The sequence below is a fragment of the Lasioglossum baleicum genome, chromosome 8 (genome assembly GCF_051020765.1).
Source record: "Lasioglossum baleicum chromosome 8, iyLasBale1, whole genome shotgun sequence".
Taxonomy (NCBI): Eukaryota; Metazoa; Arthropoda; class Insecta; order Hymenoptera; family Halictidae; genus Lasioglossum; species Lasioglossum baleicum.
Genome location: NC_134936.1, coordinates 16229473 through 16246323, shown reverse-complemented (window position 1 = coordinate 16246323; position 16851 = coordinate 16229473). Strand labels below are relative to the sequence as shown.

General features: G+C 49.9%; 1 protein-coding gene across 21 annotated transcripts in view; it reads left to right on the top strand.

The window, feature by feature from the left end:
• Positions 1-16851, top strand: part of Foxp (forkhead box transcription factor P) — a 245951-nt gene that overhangs the window by 209580 nt on the left and 19520 nt on the right. For all 21 annotated transcript variants that reach the window (XM_076429003.1, XM_076429012.1, XM_076429013.1 and 18 more), the window contains 3 exons: positions 13397-13966; positions 14107-14166; positions 15489-15738. In XM_076429003.1, the coding sequence (XP_076285118.1) occupies positions 13397-13966; positions 14107-14166; positions 15489-15738 (880 nt within the window). The remainder of the gene's footprint in view (positions 1-13396; positions 13967-14106; positions 14167-15488; positions 15739-16851) is intronic.

The following is a 16851-nucleotide window of genomic DNA, read 5'->3' as shown; positions in this document are numbered from 1 at the left end:
CTTCTTCTTCTTCGACGCCATTTCTCGGCGTCCTCTTCTTCGTCAACGCCATCGGCAAAAATTGCATCGTCGAAAGTTTCACGGAGGCTGTGCGTTAAAAATGAAACAGAGCGAAGCAGAAAATAGTCGCACCACTGGAAAATATTTGTTGGAACCCCGGGAAAATGGGTTACAAGAGTTAATTCGACGGAATAAATCTGATCAGAAGCCGCAAACTGGGTCAAGAAGGTTTAGCCGCCCGGTAATTGTTTTCCTGATTGCTTATTCTAGTATCGGGGCCACAATTTCCAAATCGAGACCAAACAGTTTCGGCTTTCTATTTCCTTTCACGGTGCGCTCGCGTATAAATATTCCACCGCGTCAACACTCGCAGTTTAATTCTCATGAATTTCAACGGAAATTGGCCACTGAATGCAACGTTCACCGTTGGTTCTAGCTCCTAACGTATTCGGAATTGTGTTGAGTTCGATAAAGGATATATCGAACGTTTGATATTAAAAAAGAAAACATACGAAACGAACGAATGAATATCTTTCTTTCGTTGAACAGTCCGACCGGACTCTTATGAAATATAGTTGAACCGTGTTTACAGGGCGCGGCAGCTTCGAACAGCATAAAAACGAAATAGCTGGAATATCTAGCATTGCGCAGGGGGTGTGTTCGTGATAATTTGTTCGGCTACACGGCCAGGGTACATACATAGCTCACGATGCATGTTCTTTAATTGAGGTGTGTTTACACGCGACCGCCAATTCCGCCGTATCGCCGGTCTTATCGCGGCAGAATTAACGCTGCCGGTAATAAAAATTGAAATTAATCCGTCGCCCTCTTTCCGAGCCGCACAACAAATTGCAGTGGCCTAATCAAGCTGCAGAGCAGACTTAACGTGTGGAAACACGGTATATTTAGTAAACAAAAAATGCTTCAGCAATTAATACAGTTCGAGGTGGAGCACCGTGAACCAACGAGAGAGGTATTTTCAACCCCCGTCAGGGTCTAAATTGCGTGTCGAAGAACAGGCGGCTCTGGTGAAAGATTCACGACGTCCTTGGCTCCCATTTCTCCGGCGAGCAGATCCAAGGAAACCTCTAAAGACTTCCTCATCGCGGTGAATACCCGCCAGTCGAAGAATACACGATGCAGCCCCACCCCCGCAGCAGGACTGCAGGCGTATAAACTTTTCATCGTCTAGGTCGCGGGAGAGTTCTGCGGGACACGAGGAACGAATGATAAGACGTTAACGCCGCTCGCGGTGGCCACCCTCCACGGTTCGATCTCTCGTTTGACAGGGCGTATGAGCGAGGGGGTTGGTGTCGCGTGAAATAAGAGACATACACGCGGACGCATTATGTGAAAAATATGGTAATAATATTGCCAGCGGGCCCAAGCAAAACAGCTCCCCGCCCCACGGCCTATGAAATATGCGAGATCGGTCTCCTTTTGTTCCAAGAGACAGTGGCAGGCCGCGGTAGCACCTTTTCCACGGGTTTCCACCCTCGAGCCGTGTGCCGCGCCATCCGCGTTCACTCCTTTTCTCTTTTTAAAGCACCTCATCCGGCGCGATCTTAGAGCGCACCCCGGATTCCGCTGGCACCGTCGACTGAATACAAATGCGGCTTTCGTGTACTCTCGAGGAGAACGTCCCCCGGTGTGCCCCTCTTTCTTTCATCCTTCTTTCGTTCTCTCTCTTGTCTTCCTAGCCGAGGAACCAACGCAAGCCGCCGCCTCCTCCTCTCGCGAGCAATTCCCGTCGAATTAGCAGGGAAAAACAGCCCGACCACCCTCCACCACGTTTTTCGCCCGGCTTCCCGACGGAAGCGTGATTTACTTCGGAGCTCGCGTGTCTCGATGGAAATTTCCCTCCTTCCAGACATTCTTCCTCTTTCGACGCGTCGCGCCATTCTCCTCGGGCTGCGGAACCTTTCAGACTCTGGCCCTGGGCCTTCTAGCGGGGATAATTGGCGGTGAGACGCTCCAGAGGACCGGGGAGCTCTATCAACTTTCGTCTTCTGTCTTCGGCAACGTATTCCGATGGTTTCCAGTCTCGAAATAGCCAGATATATTACCCCCGAAGGTTGGCAGCTGGAAAAGCAGCGCAACGTCGTACAACGGATGTCTCGGAGCCGGACTACAGTTCAGCAAGTCGCGTTTGGCGATACGATTGGAATTCGGATTCTTAGGGGTGGATAGCCGGGAGGGAATGGTCGCGGTGTATGAGAGCGTAGAAACTATCGATGCCCCTATGGGGGTTCGCGTTCGAAAAAAAAGTAGGAGATCGAGCCGTGGGACAGATAGGAAGGACGGAAGGCGGTGAATAATGGAAAGTAGCGAATTCCTTTTCTGGTAGTCGCGGCCAGACGAGCTCCATTAAAGGTCCCTAAATCCCCGACGTACTCCGCCCCCTCTTGCCGCGCGACTCCCTCGTTCCCCCTCGCCTCTCACCCTCTCGGACCCCCGACCCAGTCCCCCCCAACCCCCTTCGTACATGGACGGATCATGACCAAGCATACGGGCGTTCGCTTTTGCTCGTAGACGCATATTTATTCGCAGTCCATTTTGGTTTGTTTGCACAAACGAGAGAGAGTCCGTCAGGCCGACGTCGGACCTCTGTTCTCCGCCTCTGCCACGCTGCGGCCGCCCGTCGCCGTGTCTCCTCACCCTGCCCCTTTTCTCTCTCGCTCTCTCCACTCTCTTTTCTCTCATTTTATCCGTAACCGCCGCGCCGTCACCCGCTTTTGCATTCCTACGCCTCTCTGCTCACTTCCGGTGGTCCACGAGCGGGTATCGCGAGGGTGATCGTCACCCTCGGCACGGGATATCTTGTTTCTTTGCCCGTCTGTCCTCTACCCCCTACGTCTCGCCCCCAAAGCCGTCTCGTGGATTGCGCTCACTACCACAGTCCGTTTGTGCATTCCGTCTATTTCAAGTTCCTGATTCGTCTTTTTCACCGGGGCCCCGGGATTATCTTTTTTACATTGAAACCACACGCCGTTACTCCCATCAACTATAGAACTGTGTGTACCCGTCTGCTCTCCGCCGTTCTACTCGTCAGAATAATTATAGGCCGTCTATCTTCTTATCGTTATTGGTCCCGAACAGTAGGGGCACTTTGCAGAACGATACCGACCCACTTCGAATCCATTCTACATTTTTGATTTATGTTTTCGCGGAGGGGTTCACACTTACAGGGAACGCCAACGATCTCTCTGCCAGCGTCCCGTAACTCCGACACGAACGGGTAATGCAGCACGAGCCAAGAAAGTAGGTAAAACTTGTCAAACTAGTCTGCAGGAAGTTAACAGTTGGAATACATTTGTAATACGCATCTCTCCCCTGACAGAGTTGTAACGAACTATTCCCCAGCGATGAGAATGGAAATGGATCTTCTCTCGCGCTGTACATATAATTATAATTCTCTTCGGCCGAATTCTTCGGGGATTCCTCGAGGGATGATTCCCGCGATCGCCGCGGTTAAAAATTGCTCGGTATTACTTAAGCCCCTCCTCGAATCCGAGGAGTGGCTGATGATACAATTAAGTCCTGCAACAGCAGATTTTCCGACTGGCGAAATTATCCGATATTTTTCATGGGCCGCAGCCGAGGAGGGTACGTCGCGAAAGGGGTGAGAAAAATGTCGGGTTGTTCGGAGCTCAGGAATTAGAAGCACGAAGGGGGATTTGCCGAGAAAAGTATAAGACGACTTTAAACAGGCCGAGAGGGACGGTCGGTGTTCCGCTAATGAAAGGTTACGACGGAAACTGATGGATCCGGCCGTGTGATTTATCGCGAAAATAAAGCCCACTGATTAAGCAGGGATTTCGGCGGCGAGAAAAATTCCTCCCCCGTGAAAGGCTGATAATGATCTGCGGAACCGAACGAGTCTAGATTCGAATGGACGATCAATCTGTATTAATTGCGGTCGAGGTAAGAGCACGGCAAACATCTTCGAATATTTTACGATACCTCAACCATCTAGAAATTCATTAGATTTTTAGGATGTGAAAGGGTCGAAGCAGCATCCACGGCGAGAAACTTCAACTTCCCAGTTTCGGTATCGTTCATTCAATTACTTTGACTTCGTGAGGACTCCGGGTGGTTGATGGAGAATTCCGGATGCGCCAAGACGATTTTGCATTTTCGCGATTCTTATTCGCAGCCAAGTTTTTTCCCGAGTTTACCTTCGCCCCGCTGCGACTCCTCGGTCCTTTAATATCGGCATTAATATTCAAGACGCCGAACGAAATGAATATTAAACGTAGTAATCGTTTTAACTCTAGCCGGGCGATAATGTCCTCTGACCTCACCTGCATGCTCCAGGCTAATTTATTCATTGAATTTATTTACAACGCGCCGTTCGACCGTATACAAAAACCAGCCACGATGGAAGACGCCGGAGAAAGTAGCGGAACGGGGGATTGAACCGGGACAATTAATGAAACCCACCGTCTCTCGCGGAACATTGCTCGCCGGGATTAATAAGACCGAATAAACAGAGGCTCGAGATTAAGCGCGCGTTGCGAAACTTCAGTAGGATATCCCCTGTTTTTTCGCCAGGGCTCGCTTCCCCGGCAAGGAAGCGACGCTGGGATCCAGCCGACGCGGCGCGGCGGAAAGTCGAAAGGAATGAAGAAAGGCCGCTTCATAATTCAGCCGGCCCACTAATTGATACTGAATTATTAACCGGAACGAAAGTAAAACACGGCCTCGCTTAGCCGCCAACAGATTACCGGCCGATTGCCCAAGGATGAACGTCAGCTTCCGGCGCATCCCCCATGCGTTCCCAATCGGGACATTAATTCACTTCGATTGTCACTTCTCGTTCACATTCTCTACGAATCATCCTCGAAAAACTTCTCTTTTCCCAGAGATATTTGATTTGCCAGCTACTTGGGCAAACAGAGGCGGAATTCAGGGCCCGACGATTCGAAATCGAGAACCGCCGAAAACAGCAACCCTCGTAATTTTTTCCCCGGCCGCCGGCGCGAGATGATTAATGGCGGGAAGACGAAGAAGCAGCGAAAGCCGCGAAGAAAGAATAGCGCGATTACCCGAGTACAAACCTTGCCGGGTCCGCGCTGATGCAGTGGAGAAAAGGAAAAGCTGACTAAGGCAAAACCATCCGCCGCCTCCGCCCCCATCGTTCTCCACCCCCGTCGGTTCTCCTGTAAAGTCTCAAGGGTGGAAAAGAGTGGGACGGCCGGTTACCACCGAGTGGATGTAATTTTTCCGTTGTTTGATTTTCATTAACGACCGGTGGCCCACCGGCTTGCAACCACCGGGCACGAAGATGGGGTCAAGAAACAGGGAAATTACCGGGCTCCGACAAACAGATACATCCTTTATTTCGTTCACTTCGGAACAAAGTCGGAATACCCAGCCCTCGGCGGCAATGGGGCTGGCGTAGAAACTTTGGGGATGAAGCAAAATATTTCGCGTTTTATCGACGCTTGTCATCAGCGGGACGAAGGGACCGTGGGGGCGCGCTCGAGGAACCAGGCCAGGGATAATGGAATCGCATCGATTGAGCATGAAATTGGACAGGCTCGAGTGCCGCGATTTATTTTGTTTCTAGCAGTCTTAAGTAGAGGGCTGCGACGTCCACTTGCTGCTGGCTTCTCGATTAACTCGCACTTCACCCTCGCAACTTCTTCTTTGCACCCTTGTGCGCCCATCGTGACTCTCCAGCTCGATCACACGTGTTAGGTACTTCTGTGACATTTAGTAGCATAGTCTAGTGATAAAATGATTAAAGTATTTTGCACGGAGATCCGTCCAGTGACAAGAGAAAAGAAAATTGCTAGGAGAGCAACAATCACACAAAGGATCGATCCTCCCGGCTCTAATCAGTTTGCCGGTGATAATTGCTCAGCGTCCGTGAATCGGGGAACAGTTCGATAGAGCGTGGCAAACGACGAGGAAACGAAAAAAATCTTGCCGCTTCCTGTATCGCGATGGGGGAGACAGCAGGTTCCACGTTCGCACACCGAAAATCGCTGAACCGGTGGATGTAAGCAAACCCGCAGAATACCGAAATTACTCTCTCCGATGCACCCTCTATTCCCGGGTTCCTCTGTTACCCGTTCCTCGTTCCAGGTCCGGGGCCTCCCCAATTTTCCGTCCCTCTTCTTCGCCCCTTTCTCCAGCTTTCTCCATCGCGGGTTCTGGCCACCCTGGACAACCTACCCCCGACCTTCTGTATCTCGGCTGGCCAGCTGCGACACTCCCACCTCTGTGCGTTAATTCTTGTACATACAGACAGCAGCGGATACCTACCAGGGGGGAAAGGGCCGGCCACACTTCCGGCAACGTTTACCTTGCATAATGCCGGCAATCTTTGTTTCCACTTTCGTTGCCACCCCCGTAGGGTTTCCCGGGGGCTTATTCTTTCCGCGGTTCGCGCGACGCTCGATCCTGCGCGCAGGTGGTTTCAAACTCAATTAGACCTGCCACCACGCCCCGAAACGCTTCAGCAAGATTCCCGACGCTAAAAATGTTTGGGAAAGCTGAACGGAATCGCGGAAGCTGTGTGCGCGGCTGTGTCTCCTTTCTTGAAGAACCTAAATTTAGTTTATACTGGAGGAGATAATTTTTGTTTAGCGTCTAGACGAGTTTAGACGAATGAGGGACAATAAACTAATTCGATGAAGTCTATAGCCCACCCCGCGGAGTGTGTGCCCGGACCCCGGGAAAATTCGACAGCGGTATAATAGTCGAGTCTCCGTTTACACGATCGAGCGTTTGAATCGACACGCCTGGGATCCGGAACGACGCGAACGAGAGCCGAAGATCGTGCGGGCATCAGCAGCGAGCGCCCTACTAATTGATACCCATGAAAGGCCGCCTCTGTACATTGTCAATCGGCAGAGACAGAGGGAAAAGAGAGAGGGATCGTCCAGGACGAGGACAGAGACACCGGGGGCCAGCTAAAATGAACCTGCGAAACGTGGACGAGCGAGCAGGTAACAACACCGGTCGGAAAGAGACGAACGATTAGGGGGAATTGGGAGTTTGAGTTTTTGAGAGGCTGACGAACCAATCACGGGACCATCTATAATGTACACAGGCCGTTAACGATGGAGCCCAGAGACATTCCGTCCGCCTGGTTCTAGCCATTTTCCAAATATCCAGCTGGCTAGCGAGTCGTCCCAGGAAACCTAACCCTACCTCCCACACGATCCCGTTCACCACCCTTTTCTCTTTTCTATGGTCCTCTTCCTAGCCGGTCCACCGGCTCGTCCTGCACAGTGCAGACGTTCCCGGAATCGTTAATTCCTCTCAATATTGCAGGATCCTTTTCGAACGTCAAGTCGCTCGGTGATTTGGGGTGACTGGCCCCTCCCGAAATTTTATACTCCGACTATTAACTCTATTGGGGAACCTCTTCGGCCACATGTCACGGAACATTACGCTCGTTCCCGTCGAACATTTCCCGAGGCTGATATCTAAGAGCGTTCGTCAAGAATATTCGTCTAGCTTTCCGAACTGCCAGAGACTTTTTCGTTGCTCCTTAGCGTTCGTCGTCGGTGATGTCTTCATCTTTTCCGATATTCGCGTGCAAGGAGTCGAGCCACGTTTCAAGAACTGCATCGATCTTTAACAGATCTAAAGGTTTCTATGCTGCTGCTAGTTCGACGTCAGCGAGGTCTCCGAGACTATTAGCAAGGGTTTCTTCAGATATTCGCGCGCAAAGGGTTGATCCGCCCTTCCTCCTGTCTTCTTAACTGAATATCAGATCGGAGGAAGTCGTCGAAATCTTCGGACGTGTCTGAACTACCGAGCACGGTTAACGACGTCTTAACAGTCGCCGATAGTGGACGAGCCGAGGAACTCCGTCGCGTTTTCTTGGGCCGCTCATCAGCGTCCAAAGAGAGGTAGTTTTCCTAATTCCGAATTATTCCCGAATTCATAGCGTTGCCGCTCGCTCGACGAGTGCCTGAGAAGAGGGGTAGGGACTTTTCGGAGTAATTTGTATTCCACATTTCACGTGGAACGCCGAGGGGTGACGAGAGTACTGTACGCGCGTCCCCTCTCTCTTTCTCTCTGGTTCTCTCTCGTGCGTGTGTTCACACGCGTTGCCACTCTCTCTCCCTTTTCCTCTGGAAGAGAGACTTACAGTCGCATGTATAAACGGCACGGCGACCAGGGAACAACGTCTGATTATGCGAACGCATGGCTGCGCCCGTAACGCGATTTAATATTAAAATATTATGACAAACGTCAACAGGAGGCGAGGCGGGTGTAAAGAGACGCGTCTCTGATTGGCCCTCGACGTGAATACGAAACGAGACTCTGTGTGGCATAGCGAACACGACAAACGCGGCGGAGGCTCTTGTTTTGCGGCTGCGACAGTGTTCCATTTTCGCTTTCCGCTCGACCAACGACAAATCAGAGGCCTCGTAAACCCGTCCACACTCGCCGAGGACATGCTGCTCGATTTTTCGCGGACGCGTTTCAACGCCTCCATCGCGACACTTGTGAACCGACGCGGCGCGACGGACACGCTGCGCCCGCTAGTTGCCAATGATATCCACTTTGACCGGAGAATTTATTACCGATTTCGATGAGCACGTCTTCGCTTATGTAAAGCCGTGTCTTCTAGGAATGAAATGACAACCATTGAAACATTATTTCTGGATCCCGGGTGACCGACTTGGAATTTCAGCCTGAAAAATATCAATATCTGATATTAACCCTCAAAAATTAGAGCCCTCGTATGAAGAAGGAGAGCGTATGGGAAATGCTATGAACTACGTCTCTTTCTTTCCTTCTTTGTGTCGCAAATTTTGATCGTTCATTATTTTTTCTACGATTTTCTATGATTCTATCACTGAAATAATTGGCTTGTGATAGCTAAAATATGATATAAACCTGACTTGTTATTGCTTCATTAGGATTATTTACCGTTTCCAATCTTAATTTACTTCTAAACATTAGTAGACTGCAAGAAGTTTCACTTATGCCACGCGTATGTTTTTTTTTTAAATTCAGAAGATTACATACGTCATATTTTTTTTATTTGGGCATATCCTATATGCTTCTGAGTTGAGCCTTTTGAAAATTTCGTTATTTTTGCGGTATCACGCACCGTTCCCGAGATACTGCCATTTTTATTGACTAGCTCGGCTAACCATCCCCACCACTTCCGTTACGCATTTTCGTGTCGCGAAATTAGGCTTACACCCTGCCAAAAGAAGTGTCACTTCAATTTAAATTTTTCGATGCGATGAATTCAGACGGATGTATTTGTTATGGACAGAAAAGAGGATTATAATAATTGAATGATCGGGAAAAAAATCGGTAACGCTCCCGGTTCCTTCCGCGATCGATTCTCCAGCGATATTTCACCGGGGAAAAGTCTCTGTCCGCTTCGTTTTTTTCATTTGACCGATTAATCGTGACACACAGTGGCCAGCGACGCTCGATCGTATATTACGACGTTAAAAATCAATCGGACATTCGGCTCACATCCGCGCGGACAGAGAGACCGAGGATTGCAGCGGGAATTTTAATCAATACACGCATAATAGAATATTTCCTGTATGCAGTATGTCGCGGCTATGAAAATATCACGGCTAACAGACCGGAAAGGGACGTTCAATATGGAACACCGGGAAAAGCTAGAAGGTAAATCCGATTCGGATTTGCGGAATAAACGGATCGACAGCGAACAAATCACCGAATTTTTTCCCCGGTCCGAACTTTTTTTTTCCACCGGGTGCTCTTTTTCTATCTCCGTTCCTCTCTCGCTCTCTTTTTTTCCGACGTTCCTCGCGCTGGTTCGTGACCAAGTGTCCGCGGTTGACGTGTCCATGGCTCTGTTGCATCGTGTCCGCGTATATAAAACGCCGCTAAATAAACATTCGAGGGACCGCGCGCGTAACCAGTTTAAAATTTAACGACATATACCCGCCGGTTTCGGCCGCGCGCGCCATATCCTCCCGGCGGAACCGCCGGGGAATCGAATTCCCAGGTATCCCGGACCGGGAACTTTCCCGAGGATCAGTTTCTCCGTTCTCGATTCCCCGTCATCGAGCAAATTATTTCCCGCTCCTGCAGGCTATTCTCGACACTCCCGATTCGTCCTGCGGCCGATTAAAATAAACAACCGGGCCATCCGAGCGCCGTCCGCGTCTCTGAGCCCGATTAACGTCTATCCAATATTTATGCCTCTATTTATTATCAAACATTTCCTAGAAAAGCACGCAACCGAAAAGGACCTGCGCGAATAGAAATGCAAGAAATAAGGTCAAAGAATTAATTGCCAATGGTGGCAACCGGTTTGTAACTTTACCGGTGAACGAAGCGAAATAGGGGGCGTGCCAGGGGGGTCAGATGGAAAATATAAAGACGAGACCGAGGAGAGAACTCATATACAGCCGGGGCGGTAGTTTCGGGGTTCGCAGGTTTGCGAAGAGGTGGTCGGGGGCATTTGGAATAAATCCAAACAGTAAACAGAACGAGCGGAAGCACCGTGGCAAGCCGGGAGGCTAGAGAGGGGTTAGAGGGCGGGATGGTTCGGTGAAAATTCTAATATATAAAAGATATGAAGGCTCGGTGGCGACGTCGAGGTACGGGGACGACGACGTAGACGACGTTGGCCGGGGCTGAAAACTCGAAGGAGCCTTCGGGATTCAAATAAGTGGCGTTACGGGGTTCCGAGGGGCGGGGAGGAAAGGGGTCGAAGGAATCTGAACAGCCAACAACAAGCGCGGCTCCCCAACCTTTATTTAACCTTTTCTTAAAAGAGTCTTAGGAGTCCCTCTTATCTGTAGTCGATGGCCCTTCAACGTCGGCTCTTATACTTTCATTCTTCCGTGGCCCTTATATTTTTTTCCTTTGGCCCCGGTCGTGTACACACGTCGAGGCTTCATCGTCGTTCGCCGACCAGGGAACTGAACCCGCCCTCGAGGTTCCGCGATTTTCCACCCCTTTCGGGTGACACGGCCGGCTTTGGACGTTCAAGATTCTTCGTTTCTTCCGTCGTCGAAACGGAGGCAACGAGACACACGGAAGGGCGCGCCCGCTGGGACGAGACAGAGAGAGAACGAGAGAGAATTCGCCGGAGACGGACTCTCGGTATTAATTAGCGAATTAAAGGATCGCGATCTAGCCGGGTGTGCCGGCTTGTCTGGCTAAAGTGGATTAAAACTCCTTGCCGATCGTTGCTTTCCATTAATTTCGCTGAGCAAACGGTCCCTTCGGAAACCCGCCTTATTGTTTTTTTTCCCAAGGCGGACCGGGGCCCTTGATGAACTCCTTTTCCCAAGCCGGAAGCACTCGGTGCCGTTTCCGACGACATCGGCGTCTTCAATTCTCCATACGTCGGCGAAATCGCCCCGAGAATTACGACACTCAAAATCTGCAACGATTAATCACGGTCAGGCGAGAGGAAAATCATTTTCCAGAGCAAAATGTGCGAGAGCACTCGAACGAGGAACAAAAGGAACCGATACGTTCCCCGACGGGAACGTTTCAGTCGCGTTCTGTTTTTCTACGGTGCGTTTTTTCCTTCGGGCTTGGAACTTCCAAGACGAAACGCCACGCTCTCCTCCTGACTAAACACTGATAACGGCTCGGCCGCGGGGACTTTCTTTGCATGTTATAAACATACGTAATCGTACACAAATAAGATTAGCATAAGGCTCGCGGCGCTCCGCTCGCCGAAAGAGCCGAAGAAACACACGCGGGGTTTTCACGCTTGGCAGAAACAATCGCTTTCGTTTCGGAGCGAGTCAAGGGCGCGGGGACGCGGGTTTTAAATTTATCTGTGACGAGAGAGAGAGTGTGTGTGACTGTCTCTCGCGGTTCGACGAATCCGCGCGTGTGGTCCAGGACGTCGTTGTCGTCGACGACCTTCGATCGCTCGCGACGCGGTTTTTGAAGATTCACCGCGCGTCCCGTTCGCTTCGCTGGAAATTGTCGCTCTCCTCGACGCCTCGAGGAAACGCCATCATGAAACGGGCATTCTAAGCAGCCTTCGACGACAGCTCGTTTCGTGGAATCCGAAACTGGTCCCGGGCAATTTACAAACAACGCCGTTCCGGCAAACACCGTCCCGACGGCTGAGCGCCCGAATCGTTTCGACGACGCCAAGGGATTCCCCTCGCCTCTGTACAATATCGCTGTTCCGTCAGCGAATTTTTCTGACCGAGTAAGTTCAGTACTTTAAACTGCACCCACAAATTTTTACCAGAAATCTGTCAGAAAAATTCGTTTTTCTCGGTTGGAAGCGAGGCGGAGACGTCGCGAACGTTCGCCAATCTAAACATTTCGCTTGCAAACGGTCTGAACGATTTCGCGAAGCTCCGGCATTGAAAACAACTGGATATTCTTTGGAGCTGAAGGGACTGTTCCCATTAATAAGGACAAAGGATCAAAGCAGCAGCGCAGCGCAAAGTAAACCGGAGGGCAAAAATCGAGAACGGTTTCAATAGTTTCCGAGTCGAGGGGAAACTTCTTCCATCTCGAGGCGGTGAAAGACAGCGCGGAAGAGAACGGGTTACTCTGGTTCCGGCTTTGCACTCGGCAATCTACTTGATGATAGAACTTAATAAAACAAATCCCGCTGCGTAAACAACAAAGGCGGAGACTCGAGCCGACGTCATTCAGACAACAGCGAAGAGAGGAGACTTCTCTCTCTCTCACTCTCTCCTCTTTTCGTTCTCCTCTGGTTGGTAGAGCTAGTCCCAATGATGACGGAGGATAACGAGTCGTCTCGGGCTCGAATACCATTAGATAAGATCAATATTGCTCAAAATACGCTGGAAGTTTAACGCGAGCACATTACACGGCATTTATATCATGAATATTCCGCCGGAGGCCTCTTCTTCCCTCTTTTCGGTCTCTCGCCCGCCTTCCTTCCCTCGTTCCCGCCTACCGTGGTTTCGCGTTGGACCCCTTGTTATCTCGCGTTTTGACTTTGTACAAGCGGCGCCGCGGTCGCCAAAACAGAAACTCCTTTATCTCCTGCTAAGTGGGGCCGGAGTTTCGGTTTTAATCGATTTTCGCACGCCCCGTACAACCTCTCTCGCCCTCCCCACGTTTTTTCCCAACGAAGCGAGGCGTTCAAGAAGAAGATCCTTTAAATTTTGTTACAAACTATCGACTAGAGTACAGCCTTCTGTCCACGTTTGCCGTGCGCGCTTCGGTGTCGCAACCAACGGTGTAAATCAATGAACGACTGTTCACGTAAATGCATCTTTGTTTTCCGTACACTTTCGAGCGACCACCGGCAAGAGTAGGTGTACAAATACGCATCTGTTGACAGAAGGCGTAAGAGATCAACCTCCATGCACACCGAAGATAAATTCATTCGAACTCCTTGTTTCATTATCGTTTGAGAACAGCTCGCAAACCGACTTTGACCGAGCTCTCGATCTCCATTTTCGTATTGCAGGCAACTTCGCTGTTTGCAGCCTTGAAGCAGCAGCAACAACAACCTCGGGATAGTGTTCCCTCGTCGAGGGATCGCGAGAATCGGGAAAGGGAGAGGCTGTCGGTTCGTAGCCGTGAGAACGCGAGACCGAACGAGATAGGTGGCAACTTGCCGGATCAACAGCAACAGCAACAAGAGCTCACGATCGAGTACCAAAGCAATGGGAAGCTCAGTCCCGCTGGGCACGCAGTGACAACAGCACCCATGACCCAGCAAAAGCAGCCTATCATCACGCAACAATCGCAACAGCCGAGTTCTGGGGCGCCTGGTCGCCAACCGAGTCCCCATCAGAGTCCACAGGCCCCGCAGAGGGGTTCGCCACCGAATCCTTCGCAGGGTCCTCCACCTGGAGGACCGCCAGGGGCACCACCCTCTCAGAACCCCTCGCAGATGATGCTCAGCCCGGTGAGCGGCATCCATCAGATGCAACAGCTCCTACAACAACACATCCTCAGCCCCACCCAACTGCAGTCCTTCATGCAGCAGCACACGCTGTACCTGCAACAGCAGCAGCAGCAACAACACCATCAGGTAACAACACATTCTTCTTTTACATCTTCTTCTTCGTCAAGAAGAACGGGTTAACTAAAAATTAGATACTGTAACTCTGTTTGCACGAATGGAAAGTCTCAGTGGAGTCGACTAACACCGAGTTTCTGCTATTGTTGCAGGACTCGTCGGAGCACGCGTCGAACCAAGACCGATTCGGCTACTTCTCGTCCCTAAAAGACGTGAGTATTCCATTGATCCGTCTCATTGTGAAAGCAACGACATCAGACGGAATCTCGGGTTTCTGGTTCCTTCCTGCGAGAGCGTATTGTGGTCCCGGTTCTTCAAACTACATTAGCGAAGTTTGTCCTTTTTATCGAGCAAGCATTGCATCATTACATAGTTAAACATCCCTCAAACACTTGCCCGTGTAAACAGCGCTCCATCATCGTCCCTTGACCATTGATAATTTTAATTATAAAAAGCGGCTGTTTGGCGGGCTACATTCTTCCCATCTTTCGCCGGAAGAGGGCAAACACTGGAGCATCTTTTCCCAGGGACACTTTAGAAGCGTTCGTAACGTTCTCGTTTCGCTTTGCCGACAAGAATATTAAGTAGTTCAAATATTTTATTATTTCCTCAGTGGTTTACGAGAAAGGACCAACGAATTTCTGTTTCTATAGTATCTGTTTACTGAACAAATAATTAGTTGGGCCTCGAGATATTGTTGCCGAAGACTTCACGGTCGGGTTGAAGATAATTTTCAAGCATTCATCGCGGCACCGAGAATCTTTCCATTTGAAGATCCGAGGTCCTTGCACGAATGTATTCCTACCAGGAATATGTTACCCGTAAACAGCACAAAGGACATCTCTTAACGCAAATACGTATCGTCGGTTCGCACACAGGCTCGATAGCATCGATAGAGGCGTCAAATATTTATTTAGCGGCGTGGCCTGGCCGGGTCTCCTTTGCTCTGCAAATTGAAACAGTCCACTCGAGGAAATTATCGCCGGCTCGCGCGAAAGACGATCACAATTACCGAGAATCTAACGTTCTCTTGTTTTTTTTCTATTTGCCAAGTATTGTTTTCCTGGAATGCCTTGTCGACCGGGCGACTTTAGGAATTTTTATAACACCGGGGGACATGACGCGGCAACAATTTCTCATTAACGTCGCGGTTCCGGCTCATTAATCGCGACAGTTCTTGTTTATAGTGCAATATGATAAAAGGGGGAGAGGTTCTATCTCGGGGTTTGTTTTAAAATATCCTCGAGGCTCGGAGACGGGAAGAATTCATGGTGGGGTTGCACCGGGACGAAGTAAGCAATTAAGCATCGCCATCAGCCCGTTGTGTCTCGTTGTTTGTCTTCGGGGTACCCATCAACTGCCCTCTGTCTCATCCTCCCTCTTCAGAATGATCTGTCTGCGTGATTTATCCGCCAAGATGCAACTTCTCATCCCTCTCTGTCTTTCTTACCTTCGCTGTTCAAATTCGACGATGTCTTTCGTCTTGTGAACAATTCTTCAAGAAGTTTAGGTGGGAATGCGATTGATTTTCCAGCATCAACATCAGTTCGCGGAGCTGGGCAGGAAGAAGCTGGAACAGGCGATACAGCAACTGCAGGAACAGTTGCAGCTGAATGTCATTCAGCAGACGCATCTGTTGCAAACCGCCGACAAGAAGAAGGCCTCTGCACCTCTCCAGCAACTGGCACTGCATCAGCAACGTCTGATACAGCAACTGCAGATCACGCAGAGCCAGTATCTCCTTCAACAGGGCCTGGGTCTGCAAGGACACAACCCTTCTTCAGGTATTCAATAATTAACATCAGCCACGCCTGGCTTTAACCGCGACGTAGACTTTTATGGATCGATTCACAGAAACTGGAACATATCAGCCACTTTGCCAATTCATTATACACCGACATTTGTCTTCAAAGGGTTAAAGAAATCTACAATCGAGAGCTCAGGCAGTAAATGGTTAATTGTTTTTCTAAAATGAGTCTATGGATCGATTAACAGAAACTGGAACATATCAGCCACTTTGCCAATTCATTATACATCAATATTCGTCTTTAAAGGGTTAAAAGAATCTACAATCGAGTGCTCAGGCAGTAAATGGTTAATCGTTCTTCTAAAATGAGTCTATGGATCGATTAACAGAAACTGGAACATATCAGCCACTTTGCCAATTCATTATACATCGATATTCGTCTTTAAAGGGTTAAAGAAATCTACAATCGAGTGCGCAGGCAGTAAATGGTTAATTGTTTTTCTAAAATAAGTCTGTAGTTCGGCCGCAATGGTTCTCGAAGTGCTTAAAAACGAAGCGGGCTAAATTGAAGCGGTTTTAAGTAGTTTGCGGTAAAATAACCTGGCGTCGGCGTCGAGCCCTTGATTCGAGGCACGAGCCTCCGCCTAACGCGCCCATTTTCGTGGCACGAGTCCTCCCTTTCTTCCCCATAGCTCTCCACCCCCGCACTTTCTCATTTTCCACTTCACCCTGGGCGAAAGTTTCCACGTGGAAGTGTTTCGGTTTGCGTTGGATCTCGTCCCGGCGATGTTTTTCTTTCTGACGCGGCACGCCGGCACGCGGAAAGAGAGACAGAAAGAAAGCGAGAGGAAGCAAGAGGAGAAAGGGTGGAATAATAGGGCAGAGGCTGGAAAAGCGACGGGGACTCGCGCGCCCCGAGTACTTCGAATTCAAAAACTCACGCGTGAAACAAACTTGCCCATCGTTTCCCTGCTCCTCCACCCTTTAACGCGCTGGCCTTGCCTCTTGATTCCTCTTCTCGTTGCCTCGTTTACCTTTTTTTCCCCGCGTCAACGTGCACTTTCCCCGAGAAACAAAGTCCTGAATGCCGGGCACAATTCTCTGTAAAGTGTCTGCTCTGCACGAGAACTGTTAAACGTTTCCCGGAGAG